This window comes from Macrosteles quadrilineatus, unplaced genomic scaffold, assembly GCF_028750875.1.
Source record: "Macrosteles quadrilineatus isolate MER2022 unplaced genomic scaffold, UCM_ALF_1.0 Scaffold_6__1_contigs__length_79288215, whole genome shotgun sequence".
Lineage (NCBI taxonomy): Eukaryota > Metazoa > Arthropoda > Insecta > Hemiptera > Cicadellidae > Macrosteles > Macrosteles quadrilineatus.
In genome coordinates, this window is record NW_026542599.1 from 78,133,244 (window position 1) to 78,149,973 (window position 16,730).

The following is a 16,730-nucleotide window of genomic DNA, read 5'->3' on the forward strand; positions in this document are numbered from 1 at the left end:
ATGATATTTCAAAAATCTTTGAGCTTTTAAAATGGTACTGATTAAGGAAACGGCTGGTCATACCGTATTCTCCAAAGTTGATGGAATCCCACTGTTTCACTTTGGCTACAAATTGTGTTAAACGGATTCCAATGTAAATCAGCAGCAAACCGATTGAGGAATCTAGGAGGAAGTTTATGATATACCTGCAAAAAATTACAATCAATAGAATCGTACAAAATATGAGTGAGTCTGTATGAAGTCTGTCCAATAAAAATTTGTGAGAAAAATGCCAAAATTTAACAATCAAGCATAAGTGAAAATATATTGGGAAAACACAGTTAATGGAAAGAATTAATAGGCTGGAATATCCTAGAGGCCAGTGTCTCGTATGATTTTACGAATATGTCTGATTCAATCCTACAAAAATTTAAGATTGAACTGCTTTCCCTTAAAAGCATTTGGAAGACAATATACAAAATGGCATTGGTGTAGAGAATAAAATAACTTGCTGTACAACAACAGCTATCTGGTAACATTCTTCTACTTGGGGGTCCACACTAGATACAGCCTGTAGCCTACAGCATGAGTTGATGGACATACGTTAGGTACTGGTTTTCTAGATCATGTAATCTTCAACAAAAAATAAAATTTTGTATGAATTAAGCCTCCTAACCACTGAATAATATGTGTACTGGTGCAATCCCCTGCTGGCAAGTCCCTGCAAGTGATAAGTCACAAGTCTTTACCTTGAAAAGCGAGCAGTTTCGATCCTCACGGGATAATCTTTAGGCAAACGTCGTCATCTTTATTTCAATCTTGGAAACTCGTTGATTTCTTAAAAATCATTAAATCATTTTTTACAATACATTTAGTCACACACATGCACGAAACATGTAAAAATGACCATAACTATTAAAACAATCGGTTAAGCGACGGGCGACACGTAAGTAGAGTCTAGACAGGCTGCACGCCGGTGTCATTGTTTCCTTTGCATTCCTACCCCTAATCTGACTGTTTTCTCAGACCACATTATTTCTGTTTTATCCGTCTTGTTTTTTAGCTATTTTGTAGGCCAGTGAAGGAGTGACATTTAATAGAGGTCAGGCTTGAGGATTTTAGGCAATCCTCTGAAAATGGGAGCTTGTGGGTTTGTTACTTTCACTGATTTAATTTCTGTGTTAGAAAGTAAGTGTCTACTTGAGTTAATGCATAGACAAAAAGAATTGAAAATATACTGTCAGCCGTGCTGCGGTTACCATAGGTTCCGGCGCACACAGCTGTAGTTTACGTAGCGTGTATGCCGTAACTACATGGCGCTCCAAGCGGTGTGCACCAGAACGTATGGTAACCGCAGCACAGCTGACGGTCTATATTTAATTCTTTTTGTCTATGGTTAATGGTTTTATTCAATTGTTTGGTAAATCTTTGAGTAGGGTCATTGTAAACTCTATGAATATCATTTTCCTCAAAGAATTGTCGGACCTTAGTTGAATAATCTTTGAGGGTATCTTAAGGATGACGATGAAATTTCTCTTATCTGTTTTTGTGATTATGGCATTGTTATCAGTCAGCTTTTTCCTTATGTGTGCCGCTACTTGTTTTAACGTGTGGTATTTAGTCTTTTGTTCGGTTTTTTTTAAACCGGACAATGTATCTTGATTGTACATTTGGAATATTTTTGATTGTAGCCCCAGTCTGTAATAGTTCTGAGATTAGGTTGCATTAAAAATCAGATAATGAAAGAAAATATGCTTATAAAATACGGGGTCCCACTAAATAATGTAATTAATAATTAAATATTAAAAAATAACAATACAAAACACCCAACAAACTAGGCAGCATTCTTAACGATAGGTAAGCCTCAAAACAATTTAAACATAAAACTGGAATATAGAAACTGAAATGCAACAATTGCCCTAGATTTATATATACAGGACATATTGCAAGGCCATCTATTATTATTATTATAAAGATACTATTATAAAGAAGAGGTGGTGTCTGTGTGTGTGTTTGTATGAGCTAATCTCAAAAACTACTGGTCGGATCGGGCTGAAATTTGGCATGATGATAGCTCACATTCCCGATTAACATATAGGCATATTTTTATCCCAAAAAATCCTTCGGCTCTGGAGTTTCCCATGTTAACCTTATGAGAAATGGAATTAATGAATCTTAACAGCTGTTTCAATTAAACAAGTTGGTTATGTTCTATGATGTTCAATAGCATTAAAAGTTACAAGGATTACCAACAGGGTGCAGCACTAGCACTATTATTTCTTTTACATTTATGACAACAGCAAAAGGTGAGTGAGCGTAGCGAACGAACTTCAACCTGGAGGCGAGTGAGCGTAGCGAACGAGCTAACCTGAAGGCAAGTGAGCGTAGCGAACGAGCTAACCTGAAGGAAAGTGAGCGCAGCGAACGAGCTCCAACCTAAAGGTGAGTGAGCGTAGCGAACGAACTTCAAAAAGAACCGAAATTTCTTAAACCATCTCCTCACTCATAACTGCTATAAGCATTTGATACTTATATGCCAACCCCGTACGAAGGACGGGTACTCTGCTAGTTTAACATAAGATTTAAGGAACATTTACCTAAACCGTCAAAACGAAAATCAGCATAGCCTATGCCAACCATTTTATTGATAATAACCACATCTAAACTAATATCTTAATATATAATAAAAGAGGAACTATGTATGTATGTGTGTGTGTGTGTGTATATATACGTTATGGACTCCGAAACCGCTCGACAGATTGTAATGAAACTTTCAGGCATTATTAAGCATCTTTCAAGGATGGTTCGAGTGAAGTTTGGTGCAGATCCGTCAAAAGGGCTCTGCCCCAGAGGGTTTTAAGAATAAGAATAAGAATCATTTATTCCATTGATCTTTTTACAAAGAAATAGGACACGTCATATACATTACAAAATAATCATCCAAATACAATCAAGTTTCTGATACATCCAAATAATATAAAAAGTACAATTAATTAGGTATAATAGCTTATTTTAATTAAAATTTACATCAAAATTACACTTTATAAAGTCACTTATGCTGTAGAAAGGATTTTGAATTAGCCAATTATAAATTCTATTTTTGAAAATATTGAAATCAACAAATTTTGCACTATCAGGTAGTTTATTAAAAAAGCGAATTGAGTTAATTTTGAAAGAGTCACCCGTTTTAGCCAGTCTATGAGGTTTCATGCTGAGCTTGCCTCCACCCCTAGTATTGTACTGATGAGTGTCAGATCTAAGGGGGAAAGAATGCAAGTTTGACTTGGTGTAGAGTAAAACTTGAAAAATGTACAAATTAATGACTGTTGGAATTTTTAATTGTATGAAAAGAGGTTTACAATGAGATAGGGATCTTGAATTAGCAATATTACGAACTGCCTTTTTTTGAATCGTCAAAATATCAGCTACATGAGGGGAATGTCCCCAAACTAGAATGCCATAGAGTATGTGGGACTGAAACAGACCAAAGTACGATAGTCTCAAATATTCTTGGTTAACAAATTTTTTTAATTTCCATAATAAGCAATCTACTCTTGATAACTTTTTGCAAACCGCCTCAATATGATTTGACCAACTTAATTTTGAATCAATGTGAAATCCTAAAAGCTTGACAGAATCTAGACTAATTTCCTGCTTGAGACTCAATGTCAAATATTGTGTCTTTTCAAGATTAGAATGTAGCTCATTTGAAGAAAACCAAGCAAGAGCCTGTTCCTCAGCTTCTGCAGTGACCTGTTTCAGGTACTCTAAGTTTTTGTGACTGGCTAGTAAAGTGGTGTCATCAGCATAAATTATTGAATGGATATTGAGATTTTGAGACAAGTCGTTTATGTATACTAAGAAAAAGAAAGGGCCTAAAACAGAACCCTGAGGGACACCGGTCTCTACAGGTTTCATAGCAGAACATTTATTTTTAACTGATACATACTGTTTTCTGTCATACAAATATGATTGAATAATTTTTATTGTGCCATCTTCAATGCCATAATATGATAATTTACGTAGTAATACATCAAAAGGAACACTATCAAAAGCTTTACTGAGATCACACAAAACTAGCGAAACCGACTCCTTATTTTCAAATGCATTTAGTGATAAATCTGTTAAGTTAAGTACTGCCGAGGTGGTAGACTTACCAGGACGGAAACCATGCTGGCATTCAGAAAATAAATGTTGGGACTCGAAAAAATAACTAAGTTGATTGTACATTAGAGATTCAAATATTTTAGAGAATATCGGAATAATAGAGATAGGTCTGTAATTTTGATGTAAATTTTTATCTCCTTTTTTAAAAACTGGAATCACTTTAGATATTTTGAGCAATGAGGAAAAGTATCCTTCTGACATACATTTGTTAAAAATAAAAGCAAGTGGCTCACTTATTATATGGATGGTTTGTTTCAGTATTGTGTTAGACAGCCAATAATAATCCATTGAATTAGAGTTGGAGAATTTAGATACTACTTGTATTACATCAGTTGAGGAAATTTCTGACCATGTGAACATTGTTGTGTTTTTTGGAATACTACTCAAGAGTTCTACTGGATTATTGGGACCGAGATTAGTTCCTTTGCTTAACTGATTTATTGAGTCTATAAAGAAATTGTTAAATTCATCCGGATCTAAATTGACATCAGAACTGTGAGTTGGAGAAAACTCACTGCTTATAACTTTCCATGCAGCCTTGCAGGAATTTGAGGCATTGCTTATATACTGCTCTACAGCATTTTTTTTAGCTTGCAGAAGTTCCCTTTGATATAATCTTTTTTGTTGCAAATAAACATTATAAGCAGCCTGACAGTGCTCTGAACCTTGCTTAAGCATATTCTTATAAATTGTGTACAGAGTTAACATTTTACTTTTTGTTTCTGCTAATGAAGGAGTATACCAATTAATAATTTTGGATTTTTTACATGCAACCTTATCAGTTACTTTAATCAAAGGAGAACAAAAATGCCATAAATTAACATACTTCTTAAAAAAATCATCAAATAACGTCTGAACATTAATTTTATTTTGTTTAAAATCATCAATCATTTGCCAATTTTGTTTTTCTAAATTATATTTAAATAAGTCAACATTTTAATTTTTTTGTAATCTAATATATGTACTGCCAGGTTGTATTTTACTTCTGAGAGAGTTGGTAGCAGAATACATATTAAATAAAAGTGGTACATGATCAGAAAAACAGTGATCTCCCAATGTGATGTCAAACAGATTCCTATTAAAATTGACAATTATGTTATCTATACAGGAGTTATTGCGAGTTGGTTGATTATTTGAAGGAAAGAGATTAAAAGATCGTAGAAGCCCCTTCGCTTAAAGCGACGGCGATTCGCCGTCGTGCTCCCGCGAGCCATTGTGTGAAGCGACGGCGAATCGCCGTCCGCCATTAAAACCAATATTTGCCGAGTTAGTTCCCAAAAAATCCAACAGATCGCATATGCTTATTGTTCTGCAAGCTTCAGGCTTTCATTTGGTTGTATTTTCGTCATCCACAGCCTGCCCAATCGGCAAAAACAATCAATTGAAAATTACGATTTACCAGCTGACGTTGGGAACGTTGTCTTGGCAGCTGTCTGCCTTGTTTGTTTATGTTTACATCGTCATTTCACAACAGTATTTATATTATGTTGAATTCTATTTTTCGTTTGCAAATAGTTGTTTTATAAAATAAATAAGATGAGTAACTTTTTATTTGTTGATGAGTGTGGAAGGGAATTGGACGAAAGTGAAATTGCCAAACTAATTGAAGGTGACAGTGACTCAGACAGTGATTGTTATTTATTTGAAGAAAGGCTTGAGAGTGATGATGAATTATTAGAAATAAACAATGAACACGTAAGTGAAGCATGCAATAGTATAAGTATTGCTGACTGTGAACCTCAAGATTTAGCTGATAATGGTGTGACAGAGCATGCTAGCCCTAGGCCTGTTATAAATAGTGATTGTTTGCATGACCTGCATGTTAGGCCTAAGCCTGTAAATAATGATTGTTTGCATGACCAGCCCTCCTGTAGTTATGCCCGACCTATGTCCCCTCAAAATGTGCCTTATAGGCCTAGTCCTGTGTCCTATGAACAGCAAAGTTCTGATGATGAAAACCCTGTTGGATTTATGGAAAAAATTTACCGAGGTAGGGTAATTGCACCTGCACTATCTCCTACACCCAGTGAGGAGGCTGAGGCTGATGACCCTAGTTTTATTGAAACCATTCCTTGTCAAGTACCTGAGTATAGTAGAGGTGCAACTATTGGTAGATCAAGGGGAAGGGGAAGTAAACGAGGTAGGCCTAAAGGAAAAAATCCTAGTTTAGTGCTACCTAAGCCTACTAAACGGTCTAAGGGCCAACCTAAAACAGCTAAGAAAAAGAAAAAACAAGGTTGGAAATGGACCAACACCATAGAAGACAATAGTATTTTCAAAATACCTTTTACAGGCTGTCCTGGTGTCAGGGCAAGCTTAGCAAGAAATTTAGGCCCTTCTCCATCTGAAGTTGAAGTATTCAACGCGTTTGTCGAGGATGATTTTTGGCAACATGTTTCTACAGAAACGAACAAATACGCCGAAGAGACAATTGAAAAAAATAATGCAAGTGGTAAAGATAAACAGTTACTCTCTGAATGGTTTGAAACAACTCCTGATGAAATGGCATGTTTTTACAGTCTATGTGTTTTGATGTCACTTGTGAAGAAAAGGACCATTCAATCGTATTGGGCCCCTACTGCTACTACTGAGACTCCGTTTTTTCGAAAAGTTATGCCTTTTCGTAGGTTTTTGCTCTTATCAACAATGTTCCATATTTGTGATAATAAAAATAAGCCTCAGAATGACAAAATGTGGAAACTGAGGTATGTCATTGATTACATGAATCAAAAGTTTTCACGGTTATATTTGGCCGATGAAAACATTGCAGTAGATGAAAGCTTGATGAAATTTCGTGGGAGGTTGGGGTATGTGCAATTCAACCCCAAGAAAAGAGCCAGGTTCGGAATCAAATTTTACAAATGTGAGTCAAGCAGTGGATACTGTACAAAATTTAAAATATACACCGGTGCTGAAGTGAAACAAGGCGAAACAGTGGAAGAAGGGGGTGGAGACACTGCTGAGGATGATAAACTTTTGGTGAGCGAGGCCATAGTCATTGAAATGGTCAAGGAATGTTCCGGTAATGGTCATACCCTCACAATTGACAACTGGTATTCCTCACCTCTCCTCTACTATAGATTGAAACATATTGGTTTCAATGTGATCGGCACGGTGAACTCTTGGAGGACAAATATGCCTGACAGCTTCAAAAGTGGAAAACTTGATGTCGGTGAGTATGAAGTTGCGTTTAGCCACGACATGATGGCCCTTAGATGGCAGGACAAGAAAGAAGTGTGTGTCTTGTCTACTTTCCACAGTAAGGGAGACAAAAAAAACAACTGGAAAGAGAGACAGAGTCAGCGGTGAGGTGATTACCAAGCCTGAACCCATCCTCTATTACAACAGCTCGATGGGCGGTATCGACCGAGAAGACCAACAGCTCGCTTCTTTTCCTACGATGAGGAAAGGGTAAAGGGTATAAGAAGATTTTTTTTTACATTTTGGACATAGCTCTCTTCAACTCTTATGTTGTTTTTAAAAAAATCACCCAGAAGAAGATAGGATTTGCTGAATTCAAAAGTAAATTTACGGAGCAAGTGTTCCAGACCAGACAACTACCGGCCTACAAACGAAGAGGGCGGCCATCAACATCTGAAACCCCTCTACGGCTTCAAGCAGCTTCTTGGGGTCATTTCCCAAGACAAATCCCACCTAATGAAGTAAAGCAAAACCCATCAAGACGCTGTAAAGTTTGTAGTGCACAAGGGAAGCGTAGTGACAGTCGGTGGGAGTGCGAAATGTGCCTTGTTGCGCTTCACCTACCCGAATGTTTCAAGACATATCATACTAAGTTGAACTTTGCTTGATATCTTTTTGAGTCTACAACATGTCAATCAGTATTTTAAGGCAGAACAGTAAGATTATTTTTAACTTTTATAGTCAAAAATTTTTAAAAAAGGCAAAAATAAAAAAAATTTAAAAATTTTTTTTTTGTATTATATGGTATAAAAAAATAATAAAAATACTTGTAACCAATAAAATGTTTGTTTTTTTTAATCTAAATTCAATTCTGATTAGAAAAATAACAGTATTTGATATACAAATACAAAATTCTGAGTGCAGGTAAAAATATTGTAAATTGTGTAAAATTACACAGAAATAATTCATTTTTTTGGCCCGGTTAGGTGTAAAAATAAGTTTAAGCGAAGGGGTTAAAAGGTTTAGAAGGTTTAAGTGGGCCAATGTCAGACTTTTTGATCTACAATGTTTACAAATAAATAATTTAAAAGCAGATGTTTACTTTCACCAACTGTGTTTTGTAGGTTTGAATAATCACAACATTCTGTATTAGCATTAGTCGTGATTTGAAATAGTGCCACAGTGTTTCTACAGAGTGCAGCACAGAAAACTATTTTACTTTTTAATAAGTCCAAATGTATTAAACCCCAATCGCAGCACACCTGTGCACTGAACAACGTTTAAATTCTCCAATGTTAAATATTAAAACATAAAAACCTTTATCAAAGTATTATAAACAATTAAAGGGATGACTTTTTTAAAATTTATGACAACAGCTAATTTGCAACCAAAAGGTGAGTGAGCGTAGCGAACGATCATCAACCTGGAGGCGAGTAAGCGTAGCGAACGAGCTAACCTGAAAACAAGTGAGCGCAGCGAACGATTTCCAACCTGAAGGTGAGTGAGCGTAGCGAACGAACTTCAACCAGGAAGTGATTGAGCCATGCGAATACTTATGAAGTTAAGCGGGGCAAGGCCCGCGGGTACAGCTAGTCTTAATATATAAAAGAAAGTTGTGTTAGTTACAGCGTTTATAACTAGAAAACTAGGCTACTGAACCAATTGGCATGAATTTACAGGGATATTCCTTAGGTACTAGAATAACATAATAGCCTGTTTCCGTTTCAAAAACCCTTAAGGGAAGCATCCTATGGCCCTTTGCAGTTTACATGTTAATCTAATGGAAGAATGTTTTATTTTGTTTACCATGCCATGTTTGTCATTTCTTGATTAAATGAAATTAAGGAAACAGCTGTTGTAATGATAACGTAATTTTTAAAAACAAATCTATGCATAACAAATGAGAGCTATCAAATAGGTTTCTATTCCATTTGTTTTTTACGAATATTTGTTGTCTAATGTAACTGAAGGCAAGTGAGCGCAGCGAACGAGATCCAACCTAAAGGTGAGTGAATTTAGAAATCTATATATATAAAATCCAATGTATGTTTGTATGTTTGTCCTTTATGGACTCCAAAACCGCTCGACAGATTGTAATGAAACTTTCAGGCATTATTAAGCATTATTCAAGGATGGTTTGTGTGAAGTTTGGTGCAGATCCGTCAATAGGGCTCCGCCCCAGTGGCTCTTGAGTTTTCCATGTTAACCTTATGAGTACTCATATTTAAATGGAATTAAAGAATCTTAACAGCTGGTTCAACTACACAATTTGATTCTGTGATGTTAAATAGCATTAAAAGTTGATAAGTTTACCAACAGGGTGCAGCACAATTATATTTTTTAAATTTATGACAACAGCTAATTTGCAACCAAAAGGTGAGTGAGCGTAGCGAACCAACTTCAACCTGAAGGCAAGTGAGCACAGCGAACGAGCTCCAACCTAAAGGTGAGTGAGCGTAGCAAACGAACTTCAACGAGGATCTTGAAAATGAACAAGCATTTGACATAAAAGCATAGGACAGGACGACGTCTGTCGGGCCAGCTAGTACTCCATAAATTCAACAAATGGTCATTCATGGGAACAATTGAGGAATTCGGAATATACAAGGCCGTAAAACAGGACCTGCAAAATGTTTTGAGAGACCTTATAATCTTTTGTATAAAATATTATGCATAATAATATAAGTATTATGCATTAGATACAGCAATAAAAATAGTCAAGGAGGGATACAAACAAAAGTACAGCTAGTCACAGCTAAGCTGGCACTTGGGGCCAGGCGCGGCAGGGTAGGCAGTGTAGGCGGAGGGAGGGTGGAAGGCAGGTAAAGACCTTTCTGCCAACATTCCGCTGCTGACTCACGGGGTTGGTGCCCCCGCATGATGACTAAAAAAAACAGAAATTAGAGAAAAAAGAATCACTTATCTTCAGGCGATAAAAAGACACAGATTAGAGGGTAGACCCATTATATACATGGATGAGAGCTATGTATGTACGGATCATGTGTCGGGTAAAATGTGGTCGGATGGATCGAAAAATGTATTGCATACTCCAGTATCTAAGGGGGAAAGGTTAATAATTGTCCATGCTGGAGGGGAACAAGGGTTTGTCCCCAACGCTTTGGCTATGTGGAAAGCAGGGAAGAAAACTTTCGATTATCATGATAACATGAACAATTCAAATTACATTCAGTGAGTCACTAACTAGTTGTTACCAAATATACAGCCCCGATCGGTATTGGTAATAGATAACGCAAATTATCACAACAAACAAATTGACAAAGCGCCAAACTCCAATAGCAGAAAAGAAGACATGATCAAGTGGCTCGCTGAGCGAAATATCCCCTACGAATAGTCTATGTTAAAACCATAACTTTATAGAATCATCCAGGAACATAAACCCCGACATGTAAAATACGTCCTAGACGACATCCTAGAAAAGGAAAATCAAGGCCACAGTGTACTACGTCTTCCTTCTTACCATCCGGATTTAAATCCAATCGAGATGATTTGGGCGGAAGTAAAGAACCATGTCGCATCACACAACACCACCTTTAAATTTGGCTAATAATCACAGTTTGTTGAGTACTTCTCACTCGATCTTTGAAGATTCAGTCAAGGTAATCTTTTCGTAAAAAACAGGTAAGCTCTGTATTATTATTTATTAATTTTTTGCACTCATTTAAAAAAGTACAAATTGTTAAACCTCCTTAGAATTAAGATATTCCTATTTTATTTATCCCAGTGCCAGCGCCTTCACTCGGACCGCGCGGTCAGTTGATGCAACCCGCACGACTGCAGGCAGTGTTTTTGAACTAGGTTAGTAGCAAATTTCTATCGATCGGTCAAGTGCCAGCTTAGATGTGACTAGCTGTAAACAACATGAAAAATGAAAATTAGGGGAAGGAATGAAAGAAACAATGACACTGGTGTATATCAGTCAGTCTGGATTCTACTCCCGTGTCACCTGCCGCTTAACCGATCGATTTTGGTCATTATACTTGTTTTGTCCATGTGAGTGACTAAATTAAAATTGTAATAAAAAAAAATTAATGCTTTTTAAAAAATCAACGTGTTCTCATGAACAAAATAAAGAATACGATATTTGTCTGCAGAAGGATCAAACCCGGTCACAAGGTATTTCAAGGACACAAGGATCACTCAACAGCAGGTAATTGCACCAGTACATGTATAAGTTAGAATACTAATAAAGGGTTCCAGAGGTAGTAAGTTTAATCTGTTTGAGAGTCACTGATCTGTATTCCCCATCAACATGTAAACATACAGTGAGTAAAATATACCTACCAAGTGCAAGGATCCCCCTGGAAGAGACCGGAGAGAAATATGTTGGACATGTGCATAAACAAAGCTCCCAAACCTTGCTTGGACGTGTCGTAAAACCATATCCGCCATGGCCTCCTCTCAAACCTCGGCTCACAGTAACGCTTCACTAGAAAGATGAAACAATAAAAATTTCAACACAATTTGCAAAGACAATATTTGTAAACAACAGGGTTTGAGATACAAACTATTTAAATTAGAGTTGAATGGATTTCTGTTTAATTCATTCCAAACTAGGATTAGGTTAATGTTTGTCAGCAAGAATAAATTAGGTTGTAATGTACAACATATGAATAAGAAATAATGTGTCATTGATTCTAAAAGTTGTTATAGGCCTAGTTAGTTAAAGTAATACTGCACATGAGTTAGTTGTACATGAATAGCAAAACCTAATGTTACTCGCACTCAGAACCATTTCCTGCTCTTTGAACGCTTTTTAACTTCTATCAATCTCTATTTTGTGCCTGATAATGGATGACCGGTGTGTCCAAAGTGTCCAATGGTCCAGCCCATGGTTAGACTAATTTTAGCAATAAGTTAAGTCACTGTATTGTTTTTGATACTTAGTAGTTTATTTATTTGTTGTATGGTGTGCACCATTTTTACATTATATTATGTAAGGAATAGCTTAACAAATAAAAGTATTTCATGAACAATAATGATTTTAGTATCAATAACTGGGATCTCTAGCCTACTTAATTCAGAGGAAGCTCTTTAAACTGCTAACAGTAGGCCTATATTAGTTAAATTGCTTAGGTTGTTTCGTGTTTGGCTTACCGATAAGGCAGGTAAAGGCAAGAGCTGCTAAAATGAACTGTAAAAGCCATCCAAAAATCCCTGTTAGAGCCCCTTTGGAACAATGTTCATCATTTCCAAGGACATCTTCATCATTGGAGAGGCTTAATGTGTTGATACTCGTCTGAAAAAAGGAATTAAAAGGTAAGTTACTTTAGTATTATCTGGAGGCCACTTTTTTTTAGAGGGATTTTTTTACTGGAGACCAAAAATAACTACATAATTGGAAAGAACATACTTTATTGACTTACGGTACTGTCCAAATTTTACATGATTACGACTAACCCTCCGAGTGTCCATAGTTTAGGCCTTAATGTCCGCCTATTTTTGGCGCATTTGCAAGGTTTTATTAAAACGGATCTGAGAAGCTTAAAACAATGTTAATTCTACTGTTCTATATACCATTTTGTTTGGAAAATCATGGGCTTCAATATCTATATCTATAAAAGAGGAACTATGTATGTATATATATGTGTATATACGTTATGGACTCCGAAACCGCTCGACAGATTGTAATGAAACTTTCAGGCATTATTAGGCATCTTTCAAGGATGGTTCGAGTGAAGTTTGGTGCAGATCCGTCAAAAGGGCTCTGCCCCTAGAGGGTTTTAAGTGGGCCAATGTCAGACTTTTTGATCTAGAATGTTTACAAATCTATATATTAATAGGCAAGCATGTTTCTTTAAAACCTTTTTTCTCAGCTTGTGTGCATCAAAGGGAAAATCTACGCATACTGTTAGAAAGCTATTTTCCTGTAGGTGTGCAGAATCCCTTTATAAATTAAAATAGGCTCAAATATAAGCACAAAAAATGAATTTAAAATTTTGAAAAATTTAACATGGATATTATGAGTTGTCATGCTGGTGACGAAATAACAACGAAATATAAACAGAAAATCAAAACAAATGGAAGAAACTCCAATCACATGTTCTATTCAAAGTGTGGAATGAAAATAAAGAAGTCTGAACATTAAATATTTTTGGTCGAGTTTCGACCACTGGACGACCTCTAGTAAATATAATTTAAAAGCAGATGTTTACTTTCACCAACTGTTTTGTACGTTTGAATAACTACAACATTCTGTATTAGCATTAGTCATGATTTGAAATAGTGCCACAGTGTTTCTACAGATTGCAGCACAGAAAACTATTTTACTTTTGAATAAGTCCAAATGTATTAAACCCCAATCGCAGCACACCTGTGCACTTAACAACGTTTAAATTCTCCAATGTTAAATATTAAAACATAAAAACCTTTATAAAAGTACTGTATTATAAACAATAAAAGGGATGACTTTTTTAAATGTATGACAACAGCTAATTTGCAACCAAAAGGTGAGTGAGCGTAGCGAACGAACATCAACCTGGAGGCAAGTAAGCGTAGCGAACGAGCTAACCTGAAAACAAGTGAGCGCAGCGAACGATTTCCAACTTGAAGGTGAGTGAGCGTAGCGAACGAACTTCAACCAGGACGTGATTGAGCCATGCGAATACTTATGAAGTTAAGCGGGGCAAAGCCCGCGGGTACAGCTAGTTATACATAAAACATAAGGAAAATTTGTTTCAAAAAAATTGTTTAGGTAAAAAAAAAAATATTTTGGAAAATGTTCAAAAAAAAATAAGTTCGCGCTCAATGAAATTGTATAAATTATAGGCCTATAAATATTTGAAAATAGCCACTTTGTTCTGAACTTTATGAGGATTACAAATATATAATAATATAAGGAAGTAGATTTGCAAATAAATAAGTTATGGGCAAAAAACAGATTTCAGTACATAGCGTTTAGCTAAGAATGCATAGCCTAACCATAGCTAGGAATCTGGCTGATAATTTACATCAATATCACTACCTAGGCCTACTTCTTCAGGATCATCAACCAGCCCTTCAAAATCACTTAAATCTTCTTATAATGCACCACGTATATCACTACTTTTGATTTTTAACACTAAAACAATGATAAACGTGATAAAACACATCAGTCATCGGTCCGAGGTTAACCAAGCTGTTTACAAATACGCACGTCAGCTGTCTGCTACAGTATTTTCGGAACTAAAATGAATAGCGCTTAGAGACAGACCTCCGGAGAAAGCTCTGAATCTAACAAAAAGAACGATACCTAACTCGATCCAGTTCAATCCGATTCAGTCAGTCATAGAGCCTTCGCCGTAAACGATGTTCGTGTGTCGAAAAATCGACAAGTGACACTACACAAAGTGTGTTGTGAGTCTTGATTTTTCGACAAGTGACGCTCGGAGAGTTAACGACCTTTGAGTTCTGCCTACCAGAAGGCAGCTATGTAGGAGAGGATTGAGTTGAAACGGAGGCCACCCTTATATAGCGCGCTGCGGCGGTTATGTTAGGTTGGTTTATCAAAAATATGTTTTAGGATTTTCCTTGTTTCGGTCAAAAGAACATAACTCATTATCGAGATAAAAACCTAGTGCACGACAATAAATCACTCAGGACACAGACCTAGGATCCAGATACAGGCAGTGACAGGTGATGCCCGCATTCCGGTCAAACTGACCTTCGCTTACTTGGAGGGGATTTAGCGGGCAAAAGTAGGTGACTCATCTGGTATCGTTCAATTCATAACAAAACAAAACTTACTTAAGTAGGCTAAGTTACAAACATATTTATGATAACTTAACCCGACCTAACATAACCGCCAAGGGTGGCCTCCGGATAATACCAAAGTACCGGAATTAACTTGATTTGAGTTGAATGAACAAATAGGTAGGCCTACTAAATAATTACCAACAATTAAATTAACCCAACTGTTTAAAAGGCCAATGTTTTTCATGTTGACATACTTAGCTTCATGTAGGTTATTATTATTGTGTTGTAACTTAGACTATGTAGGTAGCTGAAGAGATACAAGAGATTTATTATACCATTCAGAAAAAAAACACAATAGGCCTAGGTAACGTCAAAACTATGCTAAAAATAAATAAGTTAAAATCAAATGATTTAATCTGACCTGCAATTTAATCTCAAGAAATAAAAGTAAATAACTTACCTGTCCCATAATTTATTTTGTTTGGATTTATATTACACTCAAATAGGTAACCTTACTGTAACCACAATTTTTATTAAAACTCAATTTTGAAAACAAACTTAACCTATAAGTTTGCATCACACGTAAACTAACTAAACTTAGACTTTGAATTGAATTAAATCACAGAAATCAAGGAGATAATATCCAGTAATTTTAAAAACGTTCAAACATAAAGACTTGTGCAATCAAAAATAAATGTAAGAACTAACCAAGGAGAGGAGAGTTAGTAAACAAACTGAAATTTATCGGTACAGTATTTGTTTGGGCGGATACTGAATCTGATCTGAACTGAACTCTCAATCAGAATCAGAGTCAGGGAGTGAGGGAGTCAAGCCTGGTTTACACGGGTCGAGTACGGTGGGCGAGTCAGTGTGCGAGTTGCCACTCGCTCTTTTACTCGCTTGGTGTAGACATGCAGGCGAGTCGAGCAACGGGCGAGTTGATAAAAAGAGGTCAGTTGAGAGCGAGTCGAGTGATTTAGTTGAAAACCGAGTTACTCGGCCCAGTAGCTACCCCCACCACCACGATTTGCCCGCAAAACATCTGTTTACTGCTCTCAAGTGAGTCCAGCGACCACAGAATAAAAATATTTTTTTTATTTTGTGGTCGCTGACAATGAGTTGATCACAACGATCAGTGTTTTTGGGGTTAGTTAGTTCAGTATTTAGTAGTGTATGCCTAATCACCCTCAATACTAAATGGTTCAGTTGAACAGTTGGCCCTGTGTTGCATTGTCTTGCTGTTCGTAAATCTACTCACTCTTATAAAATTCAGTTTTCAAAATTGTTTTACAACTTAAGATCTACAGTTCTACTGGAACGATTTTATTAATCAATGGGTTGTTAGATAGCTCACTCCCTAAAAATATTTTCTATCAGAAATACATTGAAAACGGTGTTTTCACATTTTTTTATTTGGAGGCAACTTTTTGTTGCCTGTATATTTTATTTTAAAGAAATGCAGTACCGGTATGGTAATTTGTAACAAATCTTATTCTTTTAGTATATCACCTTCCACTTTGGTCTATCGTATTTGCAAAAAAAACTTTTAAGCAACCCCTGAATTAAATGGATGATTCAGTTTTAATTCTAATAATCTAATTCAGTGATTTAATCAATTTATAAATTCAGCATTAAACTCTTGAAGTCCCATTTTAAACTCAAACAACATTTAACAACGAAAGCTACGGTATACGGAATACCCTACACCACAGAACACAGATTATAAAAATTACTTCTGTTCGAAATAGGAA

The 16,730-nt window shown here is 36.1% G+C and overlaps 1 protein-coding gene across 2 annotated transcripts in view; it reads right to left on the reverse strand.

The window, feature by feature from the left end:
* Nucleotides 1-15,652, reverse strand: part of LOC128996215 (store-operated calcium entry regulator STIMATE-like) — a 24,274-nt gene extending 8,622 nt beyond the window's left edge. For both annotated transcript variants that reach the window (XM_054421367.1, XM_054421366.1), the window contains exons 1-4: nucleotides 15,440-15,652; nucleotides 12,403-12,544; nucleotides 11,590-11,734; nucleotides 64-185 (exon numbers count right to left, since the gene is read on the reverse strand). In XM_054421367.1, coding sequence (XP_054277342.1) covers nucleotides 64-185; nucleotides 11,590-11,734; nucleotides 12,403-12,544; nucleotides 15,440-15,448 — 418 coding nt within the window. In that variant the 5' untranslated portion in view covers nucleotides 15,449-15,652. The remainder of the gene's footprint in view (nucleotides 1-63; nucleotides 186-11,589; nucleotides 11,735-12,402; nucleotides 12,545-15,439) is intronic.
* Nucleotides 15,653-16,730: the final 1,078 nt, after the last annotated feature.